Below are 23,541 nucleotides of genomic sequence, written 5' to 3' on the forward strand. Positions count from 1 at the left end.
AAGTCGTGCCATAGGAGTGACATGAACTGTGGAGGCCATGTGGCCTAGTAAGATGAGAAACTGATGAGCTGTTGCTTGTTTCTTTGAGTGAATCCGAGTTTGCCAGTAGAGAAAGTATTTCTGCTCGATCCTCTGGTAGAAAGGCTTTTGAGAGGATGGTGTTCAATTCTGCTCCGATGAATTGAAGCAGGTGAGATGGAGTAAGATGGGACTTTTGATAATTGATGAGAAATCCCATGGAGTGAAGTAGAGTAATTGTTCGACTGAGAGAAGTCAGTGCTCCTTGTTGAGATTGACTTCTGATGAGCCAGTCGTCTAAGGAGGGAAAGACATGGACACTTTCTTTGTGCAAGTGTGCTGCTATGACTGCCAGACATTTGGTGAATACTCTGGGAGCAGAGGCAAGTCCGAATGGCAGTACTCTGTATTGGAAATGTTGGTGATCCACCATGAAGCGCAGATACTTGCGAGGAGGGAATATTGGAATGTGAGCATAAGCGTCTTGACGATCCAGAGAACAAAGCCAATCTCCTGTTTGAAGAAGTAGAAGCATGGTGCCTAGAGACACCATCCTGAACTTTTCTTTCTTTAGAAATTTGTTGAGATTTCTGAGGTCTAAGATGGGAAGTAGGCCTCCGGTTTTCTTTGGAATGAGGAAATACTGGGAATAGAATCCTCTGCCCTGCTGAGACCGGGGCACTGGCTCTACAGCCCTGGCTTTCAGAAGGGTGGATAATTCTACTTGCAACTGGAGTATGTGATTTTCGCTGAGAGAAATAGGTCTCTGAGGATAATCTGTTGGAATTGAGAGGAAATTGAGTTGATAACCTCGAGATATAATTGCAAGTACCCATTGGTCTGTTGTTATTTGAACCCAATTGTTGTAAAAAGAGGATACTTGACCTCCTATCGGGAGTCGTGGCTGAGGATTGGAGAAGTGGCTTTGTTCCCTGGGAATGTTTTCAAAAGCCAGCAGCAGGTCCTGTCTGAGTGTAGGTTGAGGCCTAGCTGCCCTGGGGTGCCTGGGCTGAGGCCTTTGTTGTGTTCTAGAAGGCATGGTCCTAGATGTAGGACGGTAGTACCGCCTTTGTCTATAAAAAGGTCTCCTAGTTTCTTTCCGTTGAGGCCTACGCCCAGAGTGCGTAGGGGAATCCTGTGGAATCGAGGAAAGCTGTCTCAGGGTTTCAGTATGTTCTTTTAATTGAGCAACTGCATCCTGGACTTTGAATCCAAAAAGATTATTTCCTAAGTATAGCAGATCAACTAATTTATCCTGGACTTCAGGCCTGAGGTCCGAGGCTTTAAGCCATGCCCAACGCCTGGCATTGATCCCCGATGCAGCCACTCTGGAAGCTGTCAAACCCGTCGTAGGCTGCATGGACTTCATGTTTGCCTGCCTCCAGCCCTTTGTGGATGATGGCTTGGGCTGCTTCTTGATATTGTGATGAAAGAGATGGAATGAATTCTTGCATTTGTTTCCACAAATCTCTTTGATATTGGGTTATGTAGAGTTGATATGAAGAGATTCTCGAATTTATCATGGCCCCTTGGTAGATCTTTCGACCCAGGGAATCTAAAAACCCTATGATCTTTACCTGGGGGATTTGAGGAATGTGGTCTAATTCTTTTGGATTTTTTCTGTGCAGACTCCACCACTACTGATTGGTAAGGGAGCTGCGACTTTTGATAGCCAGGAGCAGACTGCATTAAATATGTACTGTCCATTCGTTTGTTGACAGCTGGCACTGGGATGTTCCTAGATACGATGTTGTAAATCTAGGAGAACATCATGCACTGGTATAGCTACCACTTGCTTTAGAGGGTCTACAAATTGAAGTACCTCCAGGGTTTGCTGTCTGGTATCTTGCTCTGTGACTAATTTGAATGGTATGGTGTCAGCCATTTCCTGGACAAATGTTGTGAATGAAAAATCTTCTGGAGGAGATGTTTTCCTTGGATCTGGTGGAGATGGATCCGACAAAGTCTTCAGATCTGATTGTGTATCACTCCAAGTATCATACTCTTGGACTAGTGGAGAAATTGTTGAAGTCTTAAGTGGTGGAGGAATTCCTGAAGGTCCTGGCAATGGATCTTCAATAGCTGACTCCTCAATATGCTCTTCCTGTGGATTAGAGGGAAGAGAATCGATCAGATCCTGATACTTTTTCATTAAGATCTGATATAGTGCTGAATCTGGGTGTCCTGCATCCCCAGGAAGGAGTGGCACCGTTGGTGACGGCTTCGGAACCGAAGATGGGATTGTTGTCTTTGGTGGACGCTTCGAAGTCACCGTAGTTGTTGTCGACTTAGTCCCCGACATCGGTGCAATTATGGACATCGGCATCGGTGCCGGCATAGACAGGGTCGTCGTCAGTATGGTGACCAGTGTTAGTGAGGTCACAGACATTAGCATCGATACCGGCATCGGAGTTGACACCGGCATTGTCGCCGGCATCGGCACGGTCGCCGGAATAGGTGTCTGTTCCTTCAAGGCCTGGATCACCGCTTGTCTTATAAAAATCGACAATTCCTGCGATACAGCTGGGGTAGATGATGGAGTCGCTGTATGCGGTGGCAGTGAGGGTGTTGACAATACCTCCTCTGATCCCTGTGTAGGTTCGATCGATGATGAAGGCCCCGACGGTAGTAGCGGAGTTTCCTGATGCTTTTGCCGTTTAGTAGTCTGTTCTCCCGGGGAGAGGGTTAATGCTGGCGTCGGTGTGTGTCAATGTCTGTGCCTATGTTTGGGCCTATGCTTGACTACCGACCTTATCGATGCCGAAGTCGATGGTGATGCTTGATCTCCCGATCCTTCCAGACGACATTTTTTCAGCAAAACGTTTTTGGAAACTCCTCCTGGGGACGATTTCGTCGATGTTGAAGGAGAAGGAAGAAGCTGAAGGTGAAAGAGGTGTTCCATTTTCTCCTATCTAAGTTTTCTTCCTTTGGGAGTCAGATTGAGGGCAGGATGAGATATCATGTTTGTCCCCTAAACAGAGATCACACTCAAGGTGTGGGTCTGTTATGGACATAGTCCGATTACACATCGGACATTTCTTAAATCCTGAGGCCATCTTTTCACCAACAGCCGTCGATGAAAAGAGGAAAAAATTTGAAAGAGAGAGTTTTTACTTAAAAGTAAAAACGAGACTACAATTTCTCACCAGCCGGTGGAAATATGAGAGAAAACCCGTATGGGAGAGAAATATTTTGAAAAATGAATGACTTTTCAGTCAGTAAATCTGTGAGGAAACTCACAGGACTCCTATCTCCGTGATGCTTACAGCAGCACGGAAAAACGAAGACTGAAGAGAGACCCCTGTGGCAGAGAATATCATGGCATGCTGGGCATGCTCAGTGGCCTCACAGGGCCAGTCAAAAGTTTCTAGAAACTTTGACAGAAAGTTTTCCCGCAATAGGGCTCCGTCAGTGACGTCACCCATATGTGAGGACTAGCATCCTGCTTGTCCTGGGATAATAGAGGCGCCAAAGGAGAGAAACAGCTGAGCTGTGTTGCCCCGGTGAACGAAAGCAGGCGATCGAACCCTGCTTGCTACCATCCCTGAAGCAAAACAAGGGTAAGAGTAAGGCTGCCTTGTTCTCAAGCTACTTATTTAGCCTTTTTTTTTTTTTTAAAGATATAGCAGGGGAATGAACTTCCCTGTCAGGACACCCGGGGAATTAGACATCCCGGGGCCAAGGCAGCCAGAGAGGGGCAGTGACTGAACCACCAGTATCGCCCCAAACACACAGCTCACCGGGAAAGGGAGCCTAGGCTGAGTAATCAAGGGGCAAGCCCCCCTAGGCCCCCAGAAGAGCGAGAAGACAGAGCTATCTCCATGAGAAACAGAGATTCCTTTATTCTTTTTTTTTTTTTTTTTTTTATTTTGCAAAGATAAATAATACTTGCTTGATCTTTCCAAAAATATGACAGAAAATCCCCACAGGGAAATGGCAAACTAAGGAAGAAAGGGAACCGCAGGTTCAGCTGCCTGCATCTGCTGGAGACAGACAAATACTGAAGGGATGCAGGGTAGGCTCTGTCCTGATATAGGATACCCTTACAGTCTTGGTCTGTCTCCATCTGCTGGACAGGAGGCTCAACCCACGGTCTGGACTGATCCAGGTACGTACAGGTAACCTAGTATTAATGTCTTGAGTTAAGGAATAGTATTTTATTACAGAACTGTTTCTTTAGGTTGAGGAACAGGTCTTTATTAATTACAGAGCTGTTTCTCTAATTTGCTTCTAGAATGGGTGTACCCAACATGACCACTACATATGGGCTGGGTTTTAAAATGGGTAATACATAAATCTACTCGAGAAATAGAAATTGATTTCATATAATCATTTTTAGATCTAAGTTAACACTAGCAATGTAAATAAAGTAAAAGGGAATATGTTGGCTGCCAAAAATAAAATTAGTTAAGACATTCAACAAAGTAGTTATGTAAAGATGCTACTTTTACAAAATAAATGTTTAAAGATTTAAGTCCTCGGGACTATGAAGGTCCCTTCTTAGACATGAATGACGAAGAAACCTTTGTGCTCCCAAAATCTTGCATCATTAAACACTTATTAGCCTTATAAAAATACCATTTACTCAACTACTTTGCTGGTTTTGTTTTAATTAATGCAATGGAGAAAACCATTCAGATGTACAAAGCATATTTTGGACACTGAAACTGTATATTTACTTCTGCAGCAAAAAAAATGAATCAGAAAAATTTCATCTGCCAATTAGGTTACTGCTAACAAGACTTTTCTGGTGTTCAAAACCCCAAGTCAGTGAATACAATTTGAATCGGGGTATCTTTGGTTTTAGAATAGCATTAGGAACTGATTATGGACCTGCTGTGATACAGGCTTTCTTGAAAAACATGATTCATCATCTTCATTTTACCAACTATACATACCTACAAGGTTTCTAGGAACCTGAATAAAATCTTCCACAAATTCCAAGTAACTCCTAGCTTTTTTCACTGCTTCAGCACTCTGGAAATATTAGCAAAGTAAACCATTTGTAAATGCATTGTTTATTTATTCTAATGAATTTAGTGCTGTGACAGCACTAGAACCAAAGAACTCCGTTTAGCCACACAACAGGGACAGCACAGCAATAGCAATGTAAGCTTTTCCACATTGCCCTCCTAAATTTGCCTCTATTCTACTTTGAAGGGAGCACCTCAAAGGCTGAGAGGGTAATTAAGCATCCATGACTAAATCTTTTGATTCCTTTTGCAGACTAACAATAAAGTCAGTTATTGCCAAAAATATGAGGATATAGGTATATATTTTTAAGCAATGTGGGAACTAGATGGAGACATCCAACCCAATTAAATAAAGGTTACCAAGCTTTCAGATAGCAATGACTTTTGGTTACTACTGACCTGGGTCAGATCTGAACTGGTTACCTACAGTCAAAAAAGACTGTAAACCTGTGTCAAAACTGAATCATCTGGTTCTTGTGAAAGGGTCAATCTACTAAAACAAGTTTAGTGTTCAATATAAAGTGACATTAGGAAATAAAACAACAAAATAGCCAACTTATAACTGATTATCAAAGACTACTTTGATAATGTGTAATTTTTTAAATCAAGTCAGAGTTTGGTGATGATAGACAAAAACATGAGGACTTAAGGATTTATGGGTCGCTGGAAAATTATTTTACAGAAAATTTAATTTCTAGATGTGAAAGGAGTTTTGGAATGGCATTTCACAGGTCATCATATAACCCACATAGCTTAACTGAAAATGTAGTCAACTACAGTGCATTCTTTGCCCAAAATAAAAATAAAATCTGGCTATAATACTAAAGGAAAACAATTTTATTGTGGTTTGTAATACATGCTTGTTAACATCTCTAATATGGTTTATCTTATGCAAACCAGAAGATATTTAATATACTATTTATATTACATATTCAAAAACAGGACACCTTACATGCCAAAAGTCAGCTGAAATGCCTATTTCTGTAGCTCCCAGCTAACACATTTCATACCATAGATGATTATAAATCTAATGGTTTGCAAGAGGAAGTTAACAGTATAAAAATTACAAAAAATGTGAATATAGTACACTATGAAAACAAATCCACAGTATAATGTTTTTGATGATGCATCATTTAACCAGCTGTCTTTAGTCACAAAACCACTTCAACAGTAAGTGGCTGCATCAAGATATTCCAGTTTCCAACATTTTACAGCTAAACTGAACAGACAAAATTACAGTCTTCTTAATTATTATGCAAAGACAGCTGTTTGGAGGGGAAAATCATTTTTATATATTTTGGAGCTTTGGGCAAAAGATTTATTTTGAGGGCTGGTCTACTAGCTCAGTGGCAGTGCTGTGCACTGCCATACACGAGATGTAGGTTTGAATACTGAGCCAGGCTTTTGCTCCTCAGGCCAGTCAAGACTGGGAATGCTGCAGAGTCCCAGCAACATATCCTGACCTTATTAAATTTCACAGGTTCTCCAAATAAGGTCGGTCATTGGAATGGCTAGGGCTAGAGAGAAGAGAGGTTAAAATAATTTAAAAAAAAAAGAATCAGGGAAAAACCAGGGTAGTAGAAGCTGGTTCTAAATAAACTGGTATTGCCAGGCTAAAAAAAAAAACCCAAGATGTTTCTTGCAGAACTAATGGAGCCTACTTTCTCAAATGAATGTGTGTGTATATATGTGAATCCAAAAATATATATATCCCTGTCTGCATATTCTTGGACTCTGATAAACTGAAAATCTGATGTTAATCAGACAGTAAATACAACAGTTATTAGACAACACACACACAGACAGATGGCAATCTAATAAGCCTACTGTTGTTCCTTCAGAAAGCAGACTGCTAAAAGAAATCTCGAGTATTATATAACTGAATGCAAATGTTTTAAAAAATGTTAGCAACAGAGAGACTTGTTTTACCAATCATGGCACTATAACAGTCTAACTGATACTGCATAAATATAGTGTACAGTGCTCTATGGAGGAAATACATTATTTCTGACTTCAATAAAAGCAAATAAAATGTTGACATTTTCTATCATGCATATAGTTACCCTTACCTCGCCGTAGATTCGGAATGTGCCAGTAACTTCATCCAGTTCAATTGCTGTAACTCCAGGAACCTTCCTGGCTTGCTGTATATTACTACCATGTGTTCCTATTGCCAAGCCCATTAAATCTTCTCTGACAATGAATTCTTCATGAAACGCTGCTGCAAGTTGTTTTGTGCACTAATGAAGGGGAACATTTTATTCATTAAATAAGGTGCAAACATTCCCTAAAACATAAAATACTGACTTAAAGACAGGCTAGCAGACTGGTAAATCTTAAAAAGAAATGACAGTTAAGCTTCACAAAATCAAAAGCTTATTCATGAACTTGATTCTTCCTACTTTTACAGAGTAAAACATCACATTATTCCTCTCTCAAACTCTACTAATCCAATCTTTAACTGGATCCTACAGTGAAGTCATATTACTATATTTTATAGTAGAACTATGACTATGAATATAACATCAACCCAGTTTTATGGAATTAAACTTACTTCTAAATGTTTGGTGGCCTCTTCGTTTCTTGACATAAGCATAATCTTTGTTCGAATACTTCGTAAGTGCATGTCACTTAATATGCTTACTCTTTTCACGGTTGCTTCACTGGTAGACTACAAAGTAAAACAGCACATTAACAGAGTTAGAAGAGGACAGATTACAGGCAAAATAAAGTTCTTCACCTATAACAGATATTCTCCATACACAGCAGGACAAATAAACCATACAAGTGTAGTTATCATAAATGGCGCCAACACAGAACATGCTCTCCCAGAACTCAGAAAGACTCAGAAGTCTTTCTGAGCATGTGTGGGTATTTCCATGCAGCCACCACAAGAGTCTCCTCAGTCATTTTATAAGATAAGCTTCAACAGGGAAGAGGGTAGGATTGGGTGGCTGATTTGTCCTTCTGTCTACAGAGAGTACTCTTTAAAAGGTAAGCAACTTTACTTTTTCCACCAACATGTAAGACTAAATTCAGCCACACAAATGGAGGATTCACAAGCTGAGGGTTGCTAAAAATATTAGTTTTTCTTTCTAGCTATGGAAAATTGCAACATGATAAGAGAAAGGATGGTGGGAGAGTTGAAGCTCTTAATTAAATAAGTTTCTAAGAACTGCTTGGCCAAACTATCTCTGCAAGAGACCTCTTCAAAATAGCAATTTTATGTTAAAGATGTGCATGGAGGACTAAGCAGCTGCTTTGTAAATGTACTGAATTGATGCAGCGCGAATGTGGTTATTTACACTTTCAAATAATAGAAGGACTAGGGGGCATTCCATGAAGTTAGCAAGTAGCAAATTTAAGACTAATCAGAGAAAATTCTTTTTCACTCAACACACAATAAAGCTCTGGAATTTGTTGCCAGAAGATGTGGTTAGTGCAGTTAGTGTAGCTGGGTTCAAGGTTTGGATAAGTTCTTGGAGGTGAAGTCCATTAACTGCTATTAATCAAGTTTACTTAGGGAATAGCCACTGCTATTAATTGTATCAGTAGCATGGGATCTTCTTAGTGTTTGGGTAATTGCCAGGTTCTTGTGGCCTGGTTTGGCCTCTGTTGGAAATAGGATGCTGGGCTTGATGGACTCTTGGTCTGACCCAGCATGGCAATTTCTTATGTTCTTACCAATACTGCAGCTGCATGTATTTGATGAGCTTTCACCTTATTAGGGAAAATCATTCCGAAGTTGGTGTAGCAGTAGGAAATACAATTTGCGAGCCAGGTAGAGAAGATTCACTTAACTAGTAGGCATTGTCTACTTGGATCTTATAAAAGAAATAGTTGTGAAGATTTTGTGTAAACTTTAAATCTTTCCACGTAAAACAGCACAGCTCTTCTGCAATCCAAAATACAGAGTATGTTCAGCTTTGTTGGAATGAGGTTTTGGGAAAAAACGTTGATAGAACTAGGGAATGATTTGAATGAAACTGAGAAATTACTTTAGGCAGGAATTAGAATGAGTTCGCAACACTATTCTATTTTCATAAATTTGCATGTAGGGAGCATGTCCTACTAATGCCTGGAGCTTCTTTATGCTGCATGCAGAGGTTACAGCCATAAAAAATAATACATTTCAAGACAGAATTTTGAGATCTACCGTTGTTAGATGTTCAAATGGAAGAATCAATTTAGAAAGTACTATGTTGACATCGCATTGTGTTGGAAGGACTTTTATGGCACAGAGTGTGAGCCCTTTTGGCTGTAGCATGATTGACAGCTCAGCAGGCGAACCCGCTAGGCCCATGCCCAAGCTAGAACAAGGACAGGACCTCTATGAACCCCTTTCCCCACAGGTTGAGCTCTTGGGCTGGAAGGACAGGCGAGGGTCCCGAAGAGCAGTCAGATGGAAGACCGGAAGTAGGGCAAGGTCAGGACAGGCAGGGGTCAGACAGGGTCAATATCCAGGCAGAGATTAAACAGCATCAGTATCCAGACAGAGATCAGGACAGGCAGAATCAAGCAGCATCGGTATCCAGGCTGGGGTAAGAAACCAAGAAAGCAGTCAGTGAGGAAGGATGAATACCAGAAGAAGAATAGGCAAGGCATGGACTGGAACAGAGCAGGATGAGCAGCTGGACTGGGGGCAGGCAAGGCAAGATGAGGAGCTGGACTGGGGGGGGCAGGCAAGGCCAGGCAAGATGAGGAGCTAGACTGTGGGGCAGGCAAGAAAAGTCAAGATGAGGAGCTGGGCTGGAGAAGCAACTCACACTGCAGGCAAGGTATGCAAGACGACCTGTTGATGAGGCACTGGCTGGGAGCACCAATAGAGGTTTAAATACTCCGCTGCACTGATGTCATAGGAGCACACTGCACCTCCCGATTCCGCCTTGGGGTCTATTAAAGGTGCCAAGTGGTATGCGCGTGCTGGTGTTGGAGGAGCAATGGCCACATTCTAGTGTGAGTGGGCTGGTCACAGAGTTGTCCCATGACCAGCCAACCATTACAGCAGGATAAAATAAGAGTCCTTTATTGCCACTAAATGATGGTAAGAGACTGGAGGCACTTCTGAACATAGATGTTATGCCATAAAAGAATAGCAATGAAGATACTAGACAACCTTCACTGTCTGACAGTTACAGCCCAAGGCAGAAGTGATATGAATGCATTATGCTTCCTGGCAAGCAAGGGAGTAGCCTAGTGGTCAGAGGAGCAAGTTACAAACCAGGGTTCAATTCCCACTGCTGCTCCTTTTGACCTTGGGCAATTCACTTTACCCTCCACTGCCTCAGGTACAAGCTTACAGGGTAATTTTAAAAGGAACACGTGTGCGCTGAAACACGTATATCTGCACACATGGAGAGACTCTGCAATTTTAAATTGTGCTCACAAGTATGTGCGTATCATTTAAAGTAATCCCACACACTACATGTATTTTGGCTAGGGCTTTAGTGGCTTTTACGCGCGTATGCAGGTAGATTTTAAAACACGCTCACGCAAGGGGAATAACAGGGTTTTTTTTCCCCAAGTGGTCTACCAGTTTGCCCAGTTCATACTGAGGTCTTCCAGACTCCTCTGGTTCTTCATCCTGCAAGCCCCCCAACTTGACCCCGAACTCTCCCACTGTGCTAAATGCGCTAAAACACAAGACTTCCAAGACTTGCTCATCATCAGGACCAGAAGTAAAGTTATGCACATAACAAGCCGATTCATGCCATCTTTTTTAAAACGCAGACTTGCACACAAAAGTCTTGACGCCACCCCAAATGCTTATGCCCCGCCCTTTTCCACCCCCTTCTTCTTGATGTGCATGCTAATACTTTGTGGCTTCTTAAAATCTGTGTTGCTCGTGAGAGGCCTGCATACACGTGTATGTGGCCATTTCTTGTGCAACACTTTTAAAATTGATCCATTAGATTATAAACCCTCTGGGGATTGGGAAATACCTACAGTACCTGAATGTAATCCACTCTAAAGTGCCAAAAAGTGGATTATAAATTAGAAATAAATAAAATAAATGGGAAAACCTGACAGTTGCAACCTTAAAGGGGATGGACACAATGGCATTGGCAGTTGGGTTCCAAATGTGATCTACTTAAGAACATAACAACATAAGATATGCCTTACTGGGTCAGACCAAGGGTCCATCAAGCCCAGTATCCTGTTTCAAATAGTGGCCAATCCAAGTCAGAAGTACCTGGCAAGTACCCAAACAGATAAATCACAAGCTACTACTGCTTATTAATTATCAAAATAGTTTATGTAGTTTTCCTTTAGGAATGTATCCAAACCTTTTTTAAACCCAGTTACACTAACTGCAGTAACCATATTCTGTGGCAATAAATTCCAGAGCTTAACTATGAACTAAGTGAAAAAGAATTTGTTTTAAATGAGCTACTTGCTAACTTCATGGAGTGCCCCCTGGTCCTCCCTATTATCTGAGAGCGCAAAATTGCTTACCTTGTAATAGGTGTTATCCCAGGACAGCAGGATGCAATCCTCACATATGGGTGACGTCACTGACGGAGCCTTATTGCGGGATAACTTTCTGTCAAAGTTTCTAGAAACTTTTGACTGGCCCTGTGAGGCCACTGAGCATGCCCAGCATGCCATGATATTCTCTGCCACAGGGGCCTCTCTTCAGTCTCGTATATAGCAATAAGCTTTAGCAAAAATAAAATAATAAAACATATCTGACCCAACTCCGCGGGGTGGCGGGTGGGTTTCGTGAGAACTACATCCTTCTGTCCTGGGATAACACCTATTACAAGGTAAGCAATTTTGCTTTATCCCAGGACAAGCAGGATGCTAGTCCTCACATATGGGTGATTAGCAAGCTAGAGGCTGAGTCATTTTGTAGTGCAGCAACAGTGAAGTATTGTTGTTGAAAATGAGGCAGCCGAAGATCACAGCAGGTTGGATGTAGAAGGAGTTGGGATTAAACTGGAAACCAGTTCTTTAAGACAGATTGTCCATAGGATGAATCTTGTCGTCCTTCTTTGTCTAAACAGTAATGAGCTGCAAAGGTGTGAAGAGAACTCCATGTTGCTGCTTTATATATGTCAAGGATTGACACTGAACGATAGTGTGCTACTGAGGTTGACATCGCTCTTACTGAATGCACCTTTACTCGTCCTTGGAGAGGAAGGCCTGCTTTTTCATAGCAAAACTGTATGTAATCTGCTAACCAGGTGAATAGAGTATGTTTACCTACTGCTTTACCCAGTTTGTTTGGATCATAAAGATACGAAGAGTTGAGTGGATTTCCTGTGGACTGCAGTGCGGTCTAAGTAAAATGCTAGCGCACGCTTACAATCCAACCTTTGTAAAGCCCATTCTCCTTGGTGAGAATGAGGCCTTGGAAAGAATGTGGGTAAAAGTATGGATTGGTTCAAGTGGAATTCCGTAACTACTTTGGGAAGGAATTTTGGATGTGTATGGAGAACCACTCTGTCATGTAAGAACTTTGTGTAGGGTGAGTACGTGATAAGTGCTTGTAACTCACTAACCCTTCTAGCCAATGTAATGGCTATGAGGAAGATAGTCTTTCATGTGAGAAATTTAAAATCACAGGAATTCATGGGTTTGAAAGGAGAACACATGAGTCTTGTTAAGACCAGATTCAGGTTCCATTCTGTGACTGGTGGCCGAATTGGTGGTTTAAGTTGGTTTAAACCTCTCATAAACCTGCTGACAAGAGGTTGTATGGATATTGGTGCATCTCCCATCTTGTTATGGTAAGCTGAGATTGCACTTAAATGGACTCTTACAGATGAAGTCTGGAGACCAGAATCTGAAAGATGGTATAAGTAGTCTAGTAGAGAAGTTGTGGGGCAGGTGAAAGGATCTATACTCTTTTAGCTGCACCACAACGTAAACCTTTTCCATTTCGAAGAACAGTTTTTTCGTGTTAAAGGTTTACTTGAAGCTATAAGCACTTGAGATACACCGGTTGAAAGATTGAGTGGTTGTAAAATCAAGCTTTCAACATCCATGCTGTCAGGGAAAGGGATTGAAGGTTGGGATGGCGCAATCGACCATGATCCTGAGTTATGAGAGTGGGAGCTACACCCAGGCGAATGGGATCCCTGATCGAGAGGTCTAGAAGTGTGGGAAACCATACTTGTCGAGGCCAATATGGGGCTACGAGTATCATGGACTCCTTGTCCTGTTGTAGCTTCACTAGAGGTTTGGTTACGAGCGGTATCGGAGGATACGCGTATAGAAGGCCTGAGTTCCAAGGGCGAGCAAAGGCGTCCTTGGCTAGTTGGTGATTCTGGCTGTGTAGAGTGCAGAATTTGTCCACTTTGTGATTCAGGCGTGACGCAAAGAGGTCTATTGTTGGATGTCCCCAACGTTGAAATATCCTAGTTGCCACTGAGGGATCCAGGGACCACTCGTGTGGTTGGAACTGACGACTGAGTCGATCCGCCACTACATTGTGAATGCCTGCCAGGTAAGTGGCCCGGAGAAACATTGAGTGTTTCAGGCCCAGTCCCAAATCCGTGCAGCTTCTTGGCAAAGGAGATACGAGTCCGTACCTCCCTGTTTGTTGATGTACCACATGGCTACTGTGTTGTCCATTTGGATTAGAACAGTCTTGTGTGAAAGGCAGTCCTTGAACGCATGCAGCACGTAACGTATAGCTCAAAGTTCCAGGAAATTGATTTGAAATGTTGCTTCGAGTTTTGTCCAAGTACCCTGAGTTTGGAGATGATTTATGTGAGCTCCCCAACCCAAGGTGGATGCATCTGTAGTTAACGTTATCTGTGGGACTGGTTGTTGAAAGGGTAGCCCCTTGCGCAAATTGTCCCTGTTCGCCCACCAAAGTAGAGAGGAACGTAGCTGATGGGTTACTTGAATTGGAGAATACAGTGGTTGAATGGCTTGGATCCATTGCGATCTTAATGTCCATTGGGTTATCCTCATTGCAAGCCTTGCCATAGGAGTGACGAACCATGGAGGCCATGTGGCCTAGTAAGATGAGAAACTGATGAGCTGTTGCTTGTTTCTTTGAGTGAATCGAGTTTGCTAGGAGGGAAAGTGTTTCTGCTCAATCCTCAGGTAGAAATGCCTTTGAGAGGATGGTGTTCAATTCTGCTCCAATGAATTGAAGCAGGTGAGACTGAGTAAGATGGGACTTTTGATAATTGACGAGAAAGCCCATGGAGTGAAGTATAGCAATTGTTTGACTGAGAGAAGTTAGAGCTCCTTGTTGAGATTGACTTCTGATAAGCCAGTCGTCTAGATATGGGAAGACATGGACACTTTCCTTGTGCAAGTGTGCTGCTATTACTGCCAGACATTTGGTGAATACTCTGGGAGCAGAGGCAAGACCGAATGGAAGTACTCTGTATTGGAAATGTTGATGACCCACCATGAAGCACAGATACTTGTGATGAGGAGGGAATATTGGAATGTGAGCGCAAGCGTCTTGAAGATCCAGAGAACAAAGCCAATCTCCTGTTTGAAGAAGTGGAAGCATGGTGCCTAGAGAGACCATCCTGAACTTTTCTTTCTTCAGAAATTTGTTGAGATTTCTGAGGTCTAGGATAGGACGTAGGCCTCCTGTTTTCTTTGGAATGAGGAAATAACGGGAGTAGAATCCTCTGCCCTGCTGAGTTCGGGGCACCAGTTGTATAGCTCTGGCTCTCAGAAGGATGGATAATTCTGCTTGTAGATTAATTATGTGAGATTCGTCCAGTGGATAATGTCTCGTGGAGAATCCGTTGGAATTGAGAGGAAATTGAGTTTGTAACCTCAAGAGACTATGGAAAGTACCCATTGGTCTCTTATGTTTATCCAATGGTTGTAAAAGTAGGATATTCGGCCTCCTACTGGTAGATCTGCTCGAGGGTTGAGGAGTTGAATTTGTTCTCTGGTTGTAGCTTCAAAACCCCACTGCTGGTCCAGTCTGTGGCGGGGGCTGAGGGTGAGCAGTCCTTGTTTGTCTGGCCTGAGAGCATTGTTGCTCTCAGGCCAGACAAACCATCTCCAAACTCAGGGTACTTGGACAAAACTCGAAGCAACATTTCAAATCAATTTCCTGGAACTTCGAGCTATACGTTACGTGAACCTGCCCCTCGATGCTAGAGGGTAGTAACGTCTTTGCCGGTAGAATGGACGTCTGGGTTCACGTCGTGGAGGACGGCGAGGTGGCTGTGTGGCAGATTCCTGTGGAACTAGCGATAGTTGGCGCAGGGTTTCTGAATGTTCTTTCAAGAGCGCCACAGCGTCTTGGACCTTTGAACCAAATAGGTTGTCTCCAAGACATGGCAAATTGACCAGTTTATCTTGGACCTCAGGTCTAAGGTCAAACGCCTTAAGCCATGCCCAATGCCTAGCACAAATCCCAGAAGCCGCTGTCCTGGAAGCTGTTCCGAAGCTATCATATGCAGCCCTGACTTCATGCTTCCCAGCTTCAAGTCCCTTATGGATGATCCCCTGGGCTGCTTCCTGATATTGCTGTGGTAAAGATGTAGTGAACTCCTGCATCTGTTTCCACAGATTCCTCTGATACTGAGTCATGTAGAGTTGGTAGGAGGAAATTCTGGTATTCAGGATAGCTCCTTGGTATACCTTCCTACCCAGGGAGTCTAAAAATCTATGATCTTTCCCTGGGGGAGTCGAAGAATGCGGACGTATTCTCTTTGATTTCTTTTGAGCAGATTCCACCACTACCTACTGATGAGGAAGCTGCGAATTTTTATATCCAGGAACAGGCTGTACTAGATATGTAGTGTCCATTCGTTTATTGATAGCAGGTACAGAGCATGGGTGCTCCCAGAGTCGATGTTGTAGATCTAGGAGAACCTCATGAATAGGTATGGCTAATACCTGCTTTGCAGGGTCAACAAATTAGAGTACCTCCAATGTCTGCTGTCTAGTATCCTCTTCGCAAGCAATGTGAAGTGTATGGTGTCTGCCATATCCTGAATGAAGTTGCTAAAGGATAAATCTTCTGGTGGAGACTTTTTCCTTTGATCTGGAGGTGAAGGCTCAGACATAAAATCCTCAGAAGATGTATCTGTGTGGTTATCATCCCAAGTGTCATTTGGATCATCCTGATATTTATTTAAAAAATTTTCTATGCCGTCGTTAAATTAAATACCATCACAACGGTTTACAGAAGGGCACGATAAAGAGAAATATGGGTGGTATAGATTACAAATTACTCGTGTGCCATCATAGTACGGTAACAATGTAAAATAATAAACTAGGTGTGTAAATTAAACCTGATTGTTAGGAACAAATTAGGCAGTTTGGTTTTAACATTTATATGCTTATGTAGATAGGGGGGAGGATCTTGGTGGGTGATGAAGCCCCGAAGGTCCTGGTTGCGGATGATCAGAGGGTATCTCTGCAGAAGCATCCTCTGACAGTTTTGGTGGAAGGGCATAGAGTACTTTCTCAAATTTCTTCATGAGAAGTTGGAAGAGTGCCATTTCTGGTCGTCCTGGGTCCCCGGGCGTCATTGGCATCGATGGGTGCACCAGCAGAGGTTTTGAAAATGTCGATGGTATCGGTGTCGAGATTGGCATTGACGGAACCGTTGGTATTGGTGCTAAGATCGGTGTCGATGCAGGGATCGGTTTCGATGCGAGCACCGGCTTCGGTGTTGTCTCCGGCATCGGTAAGGTTACCGGCATCAGCGAAGGCGCCCGAGTTAACTGTTGTTCCTTAAGTGCCTGAAGAACCGCTTGTCTGATAAAATCAGACAATTCCGGCGTTACAACTGGTGTGGACAGAGGCTGTGCTGGTATATCCTCCACAGAGCCCTGTGGAGGTTCAGCAATCAGTGTTTCTTCTTGAACAGGCCCAGTCGTTGAAGGAACGGGTGTTTCCTGGGTCCGTGGCTGCTTTGCGCTCGATTCCCCTGCAGAGAGAGGTGACTCCGATGCCGATGTCCATGACGATGCTTTGATCGGTGTTTGCTGACCGATTTCACCGATGCTATCGACTACGTTGGCGATTGATGTTCTCCCTAACCTTCCGGACGGCGTTTTTTTAAAAAAAGTACACGCTTGGAGACTCCGGCCAGAGATGATTTTGTTGAAGTCGAGGGAGATGGAAGAAGTTGCAGAGGGAATAAATGTTCCATCTTCTCCTGGCAGTTCTTTCTTCCTTTCACAGTCATCTCTGCACACTTAGGGCAGGAATTGACGTTGTGTTTCTCTCCCAAACACATCACACACTCAAAGTGTGGGTCCGTAATGGACATTGTACGGTTACAAACAGGACATTTTTTAAACCCTGTAGCCATTTTGTATCTACAGCTGTCGATGACAAAAGAGAATTCGTGAGAGAAAATTTAGTTTTACTCACAGAGTAAATGAGACACAGATTTACTCACCAGCCGGTGGAAAATCGAGACAAATCCCGTGTGGGAGAATATTCTGAGAAAAAAAATATGACTTTTATAGTCACACAAAGTTGTGAGAGAACTCACAAAGGTTCCTAAATCCGCGATGCCTACAGCAGCGCGGAAAAACGAAGACTGAAGAGAGACCCCTGTGGCAGAGAATATCATGGCATGCTGGGCATGCTCAGTGGCCTCACAGGGCCAGTCAAAAGTTTCTAGAAACTTTGACAGAAAGTTTTCCCGCAATAGGGCTCCGTCAGTGATGTCACCCATATGTGAGGACTAGCTTCCTGCTTGTCCTGGGATAAAGTAAATAACCAATTTATATTAACTTCAAGTTCTTTCATGATTTTGTAGACTTATTATATCCCCCAATCAATAGTCTCTTCTCCAAACTAAACAGCCCTAACTTCTTTAGCCTTTCCCTCATAGGGCAGCCATTCCATGCCCCTTATTTTGGTCGCCCTTCTCTGCACTTTCTTCAGTGCAGCTATATATTTTTGAGATGCGGTGACCAGAATTGCATACAGTATTCAAGGTGCGGTCTCACCATAGAACGATACAGAGGCATTATGACATCCTCTGTTTTATTTGCCATTCCTTTCCTTATAATTCCTAACATTCTGTTTGTTTTTTTGATTGCCACAGCTCACTGGCTAGACAATTTCTATGATGCCTAGATCTCTTTCTTTGGTGGTATCTCCTAAGATAGAACCTAAAATTGAGTAACTACAGCAAGGATTATTTTTCCCTATATGCATTACTTTGCACTTGTCCACTTTAAATTTCATCTGAAACTTGGAAGCCCAATCTTCCAGTCTCGCAAGGTCCTCCCACAATTCATCACAATCCGTTTGAGATATTACTACTCTGCATAATTTAGTGTCATACACAAATTGGATCACCTCACTCGTCGTGGCCATTTCCAGATCATTTTTATTAAACACCGGTCCAAGTACAGATCCGTGAGGCACTCTACTGTTTACATTTTTCCACTATGAAAACTGACCATTTAATCCTACTCTGCTTCCTGTCTTTTTTTTTTTTTTAATTATTTATTGATTTTTCAAATAATACAATAACATTATTTTACAGAAAACACATGGTTAGATAAGGAAAACAATATTCAAACATTAATTTTGAAATATGTAATATCTAGTTATATATCCTTCCCATTTCATATCAAACAAATGGAGGGTTATAGTTTACTTCAGATTGGGAGCTTTTTTAAGAAATCAGTAAAACAAAACGAGGATATATTCTAGCTATTTTCTACACCAAATTCTCTTTAATTTATTTAGGGCACAGGGGATGAAGTTGGAATTCTAACCTGTTCCAGAAAACTTTTTAATTGATCTGGGATGAAAAATTTATACATTTCATTTTGTCTCTTGATCATACACTTACAAGGAAATCTTAACACAAAGGTAAATCCCAATGAAACGACTTCCTGGCGGTAAGCCAGGAAGGCTTTTCTTCTTAGCTGTGTAGAAATAGCTAAGTCTGGAAATATTTTTACCGCTTTACCTTTAAAATTTACTGGATATCTAGTAAAGTATCTTTTCATTATATTGTTTATATCAGGTAAAGAGTGAAAAGAAGCTAACAAAGTACCCCAGGAAATAATGTTCGCCGAGGAATCTTCTAAAAAATTAGACAGATTCCCCTGAAACATTTCCATTCTTTCAACATTTCTAGATTGCGGAAGAAAGTAACAGGTGTTAATAGTTGGTGAGCAATCCAAAGTGAAACCAAGAACATCTACCAGAAATATTTTCTAAGTAATTAAAGGATCCTCATCCAAAATCTTAGGAAAATTTAGAAATCTCAGATTAAAAGGTTTAGAATTGTTTTCTAACATTTCTAAGCGTCTAGACATGGATTCTTTATCTTTAACAATTGCTGCTTTAAATTCTATATCTTTCTTTTCTAACATTTCAAGATGTTTAATCCTTTCATTGGTGTCTTTGATTTGTTCTTGTGTAACCAAGAGATCATTTTGATTTTTCTGAGAAATATGATCAACTTTTCTTTCAAGAGTTTTAATACTAACTGTCACGCCGGCCATCATATCCCACAATGTGTCCATGGTCACCATCTCAGGTCGGGTTGGAATCTCTATCGGCGCCATAATCAGCGGCTGTTCTTTAGCCATTGAGATCACGTCACTTGCCCCTCGATTGTAATTCAAAGAGGTGGCTAAGTCAGATTCATTATCAGAGCTCTTTGAGCGGGATTGAAAAATTCCCGCATTAGGCTCAAGATCTTTAAACACATTGGAAGCACTTTCAAAGTCACCTTCCTTCATTCTCTGAAGCGGTGCTAGCCCGATGTTTGGGCTTAAGGACGCCTCCTCTAACCAGCACAAGAGAACCTCCCTGATCTCTTGGCACACTAGATTCTTCAGCTCCTGTATTTAAGGGAGTAGCGGTGACCTGGAAGTTTGTAATTTCTTGTTGTATGGGAGATGGAAGTGTGAGGGAGGGAAAAACTCTTACTCTTCCCTTCCTCTTAGGAGGCATGTTGCCTACAGCCTCATGTATCAAGAATCAAAACAAACTACATCGCCAATCAGCGAGGTCCAATTATTTTAAAACTGTTGACCCCAAGAGGGAGAGATAATAGCGAAAGAGAGGACCTTACTTGAGACTTTGTCCATTTGGGCGAGTTCGGCGAAGGCCGGCAAAGGCCGTTGACTCCGTGCGCCCCTTAAGCGCAGCAGCTTTAGCGACACGCCGGCTCTGCTACGCGCCGCAGGATTGCCAATGATAAGGGCACTTCCGGTCCCCCCTCCGTTCCTCCGTCCGTCAGGCAAAGTCACAGCAGCTGTGCTGGTGCAGCTCCTCCCTGCCCCCACAGCTCAGCTTGGTGCTCTGGGGACCTCTCGTTCGCTTTCTCTCTCCTCTCACCCTCAGAGTGCGAAGCTGTGAAGTGCCGGTGATAATGGCACTTCCGGTCCCTCCTCCGTCAGGCAAAGTCAAAGCAGCTGTGCTGGTGCAGCTCCTCCCTGCCCCCACAGCTCAGCTTGGTGTTCAGGGGACCTCTTGTTCGCTTTCTCTCTCCTCTCACCCTCCTGCTTCCTGTCTTTTATGGTTAAACAATTTTTATTGATTTTTCATGAGAACAAAAACAAACAAACATACTGAGGGATGCGGGACAGTGTCTCACCCCTCAGTGCAACATGTGAAGTACAATTATATCATACACCCCCAATACTCCCCTCCCCCGGTTCCTGGAGTAGTGTTCGCAACCAACAAGAAGTAGGTGTCCTCAATGGCCTCCATGAAGAGAATATGAGAATTGCCATAATACTACTGAAAGTCTTCCCTTGGAACATAGGTCATCAGTCGTTAAGAAGTCGACTCCAGGCTGGATGTGGCAGGGTCTGAATATAAGGTTCCCAGATCACAAAAAAAGGTCTTTGCTGACTGGTAGAGCGTCGGGATGACAGCTATTCCATGTGCATAAGCGAGAAGAAGAGGTTCCTCCAGGCCCAAAATGACGGCGGCTCCACCTCCCTCCAGGCAGGAAGAATCACTCGCTTCCCCACCAAGCTGGCTTTTTGGAGCAGTAATCGAGTTCCTGAGTCACGAATCCGAAGAGTCGGGATACAGCCGAACAAAAGCCACAGCGGCGTTACTGGAATAGAAAGGGTTAAATACGGTGGCCAAATATTTCGCAATCCTCGTCTAGAAGAGCTTAACAATGGGACATGCCCAAAAAGCATGCGACAGGGTTCCAATGGCCTGAGGACAACGACCACAAGCGGCCGTATTCACTTGGAGGCGGGACCCAGAAGCAGCTACAAAAACTGAACTATTTGCCAGTGTTCTCCGAGGTGAGGAGAGGAGAGCTGGCTAATTGCATTTATTTGCCTTGAAATACTTCGGGGGTTACATGTTGGCCCAGCAGCAAATTAACATCTACAGCTGATTTCCTAAGGTAGGAATTATCTATACTTTTCTCTTCTCAAAGACCTCCAAAGTGAAATCCTCTTTTTTAATTATACATTGTTCCATTCAAGTTTTTTATTTTCATGTTAAAAACTTTGTTTTTCCTTGCTAGTCATGCCACACACCAAAAGGAAGGCAAAATTAAGGCCTCCTAGTGATGTGAATACGGTAGAAATTGGACAGAAAACTGTACTTGAATGATTAGACCCTCAGAATTCCCCGCAAGGGCAGGCCGCTGTGAGAGGTATTAGAATGGAATGCCTCTCTCCTGGCCATTGAGACATCATTGAGCCCAGGGGCACCAGCTCCTCCAACACCACCTGGAAGAGAGAGATGTATTCTCTCGTTAAGTCCAAGTGGTTTGCATGAGGGAACCTCAAACCCTTTGGATCTTCAAGGAAAATTAGATCAATCCTATAAGAACTTGGAACCTGTGGAACAAAGAATGCAAGAAGCAATACAAGTAAGCATGATGGAAGGTTCCCTCTATATACCTAAAGAGACCAGTACACCAAGATTGATTAACCCCACTGATGGGAAACAAGATAATATTGATGTAATAAAGTGGAAAATTTGCCAATGAAACCTGCAAATATAACTTTGGAAAGTCTATGGAATTATATGGTGAAATTAGATCTTTCAATAAATAAGTTAACTGAAGCTGGGATGAAAACATCCAACTCATCACTTAAAAATACTGCTGAGTTAGAAAAGCAAAAATTTGATATAGATGTAATAGAAAAACGGGTTTTGCAAATTGAGAAAATTCAGAGCCACCAGATAAATGTAGAAGGGGAAACTAATAAAAGATTAGAAAATATAGTAAGATCTTTAAATCTAAGTGTTAATAATTTTCCAATTATAAGCAAAATGGACCCCATGGAATTGTTTAGGAATTATACATTACAAATCTTGAAAATTCCTGAAAAATGTCTACCAGTGATAGTTAAAGCCTATTTGGGGAGGAAGAAAAGTGAGATTGAATTAGATCGAATAGTAAAGAATGGCAAAGGAATGGAAACAAGAAGTAATTCCATAGATATATCAGATTTATTACAAAAATCACAAGATGATTTGGAAATAAAGACAAGAGGGATGTTATTAGTTCAATTTGCATTCTCCTCAGATAGGGATAATATATTGAGGTCTTTTTTCCGCAGTAGGCTAAATACTTACTATGGTCAAAAAGTATGGATCTTTCCTGATCTCACTAAATCTACTCAAATTCGTAGGAAAAACTTTTTGCAATATAGGAAGGCAGTATTAGATAAGGGGGGGGGGGGATAATTTCAACTTAAAATACCCATGTAAGAGTATTATTAAGTTGGAAGGTAAGAGCTATTCTTTTTAGACCGAGCTGGTTTGAAGGACCTACTTGCATAAAATGACTGGCTCTAATAATAAAGACAGGTCTTAGATAATGTTAAGATTACTTACCTGGTAATCTCCTTTTCCTTAGTGTATGCAGATGGACTCAAAACAAATGGGTATAGTGTGCTCGTGCTAGCAGTTGGAGACGGATCTGACATCAGCACGGGTACATATACCCCCACAGGAAGTGAAGCAATTCAGTAATCTTCCTTGCAAAGCTGTTATAGCTATATGTGTACTGACCGATCGATTAATCAACAGGATTAGCCTGACCAATTGATGGTAGCTGGAGACCGCCAGTGTTCTCAACCGGAAGGCGTCGACACCCGGCAGGGTGGAAGCCCTATTATAACCAAAACATGGCTTACCGTGAGTCAGCGAATCCCCCTGTATATCGGGCAGCCGGGTGGGATGCTGAGTCCATCTGCATACACTAAGGAAAAGGAGATTACCAGGTAAGTAATCTTAACATTTCCTAGCTTGTAGCAGATGGACTCAAAACAAATGGGATGTACAAAAGCTACTCCCGGACTGGGCGGGAGGCTGCCCAAGGACCGTGTAGGATTGCCCTTGCAAATGCTGTGTCCTCCCTGGCCTGAACGTCCAGGCGGTAGAATCTGGAGAAAGTATGGAGGGAGGACCACGTCGCCGCTTTACATATCTCTGCAGGCAACAGCAGCTTAGCTTCTGCCCAAGAGGCTGATTGTGCTCTGGTAGAATGAGCCTTGACCTGTAGAGGTGGTGGTTTTCCCGCCTCTACGTAGGCTGCCTTGATAACCTCTTTAATCCAGCGGGCGATGGTCGGCCGTGAGGCTGCTTCCCCTTGCTTCTTCCCGCTGTGCAGGACGAACAGGTGGTTCGTCTTTCG

The 23,541-nt window shown here is 42.6% G+C and overlaps 1 protein-coding gene across 1 annotated transcript in view; it reads right to left on the reverse strand.

The window, feature by feature from the left end:
* The window catches only part of FXR1 (FMR1 autosomal homolog 1), a 285,531-nt gene that overhangs the window by 80,849 nt on the left and 181,141 nt on the right, over nt 1–23,541 (reverse strand). Inside the window, 3 exon segments of the mRNA XM_029616831.1 lie at nt 4,917–4,995; nt 7,061–7,231; nt 7,546–7,662. Of these exon segments, the coding sequence (XP_029472691.1) occupies nt 4,917–4,995; nt 7,061–7,231; nt 7,546–7,662 (367 nt within the window).

Source organism: Rhinatrema bivittatum, chromosome 9 (assembly GCF_901001135.1).
Source record: "Rhinatrema bivittatum chromosome 9, aRhiBiv1.1, whole genome shotgun sequence".
NCBI classification, from domain to species: Eukaryota; Metazoa; Chordata; class Amphibia; order Gymnophiona; family Rhinatrematidae; genus Rhinatrema; species Rhinatrema bivittatum.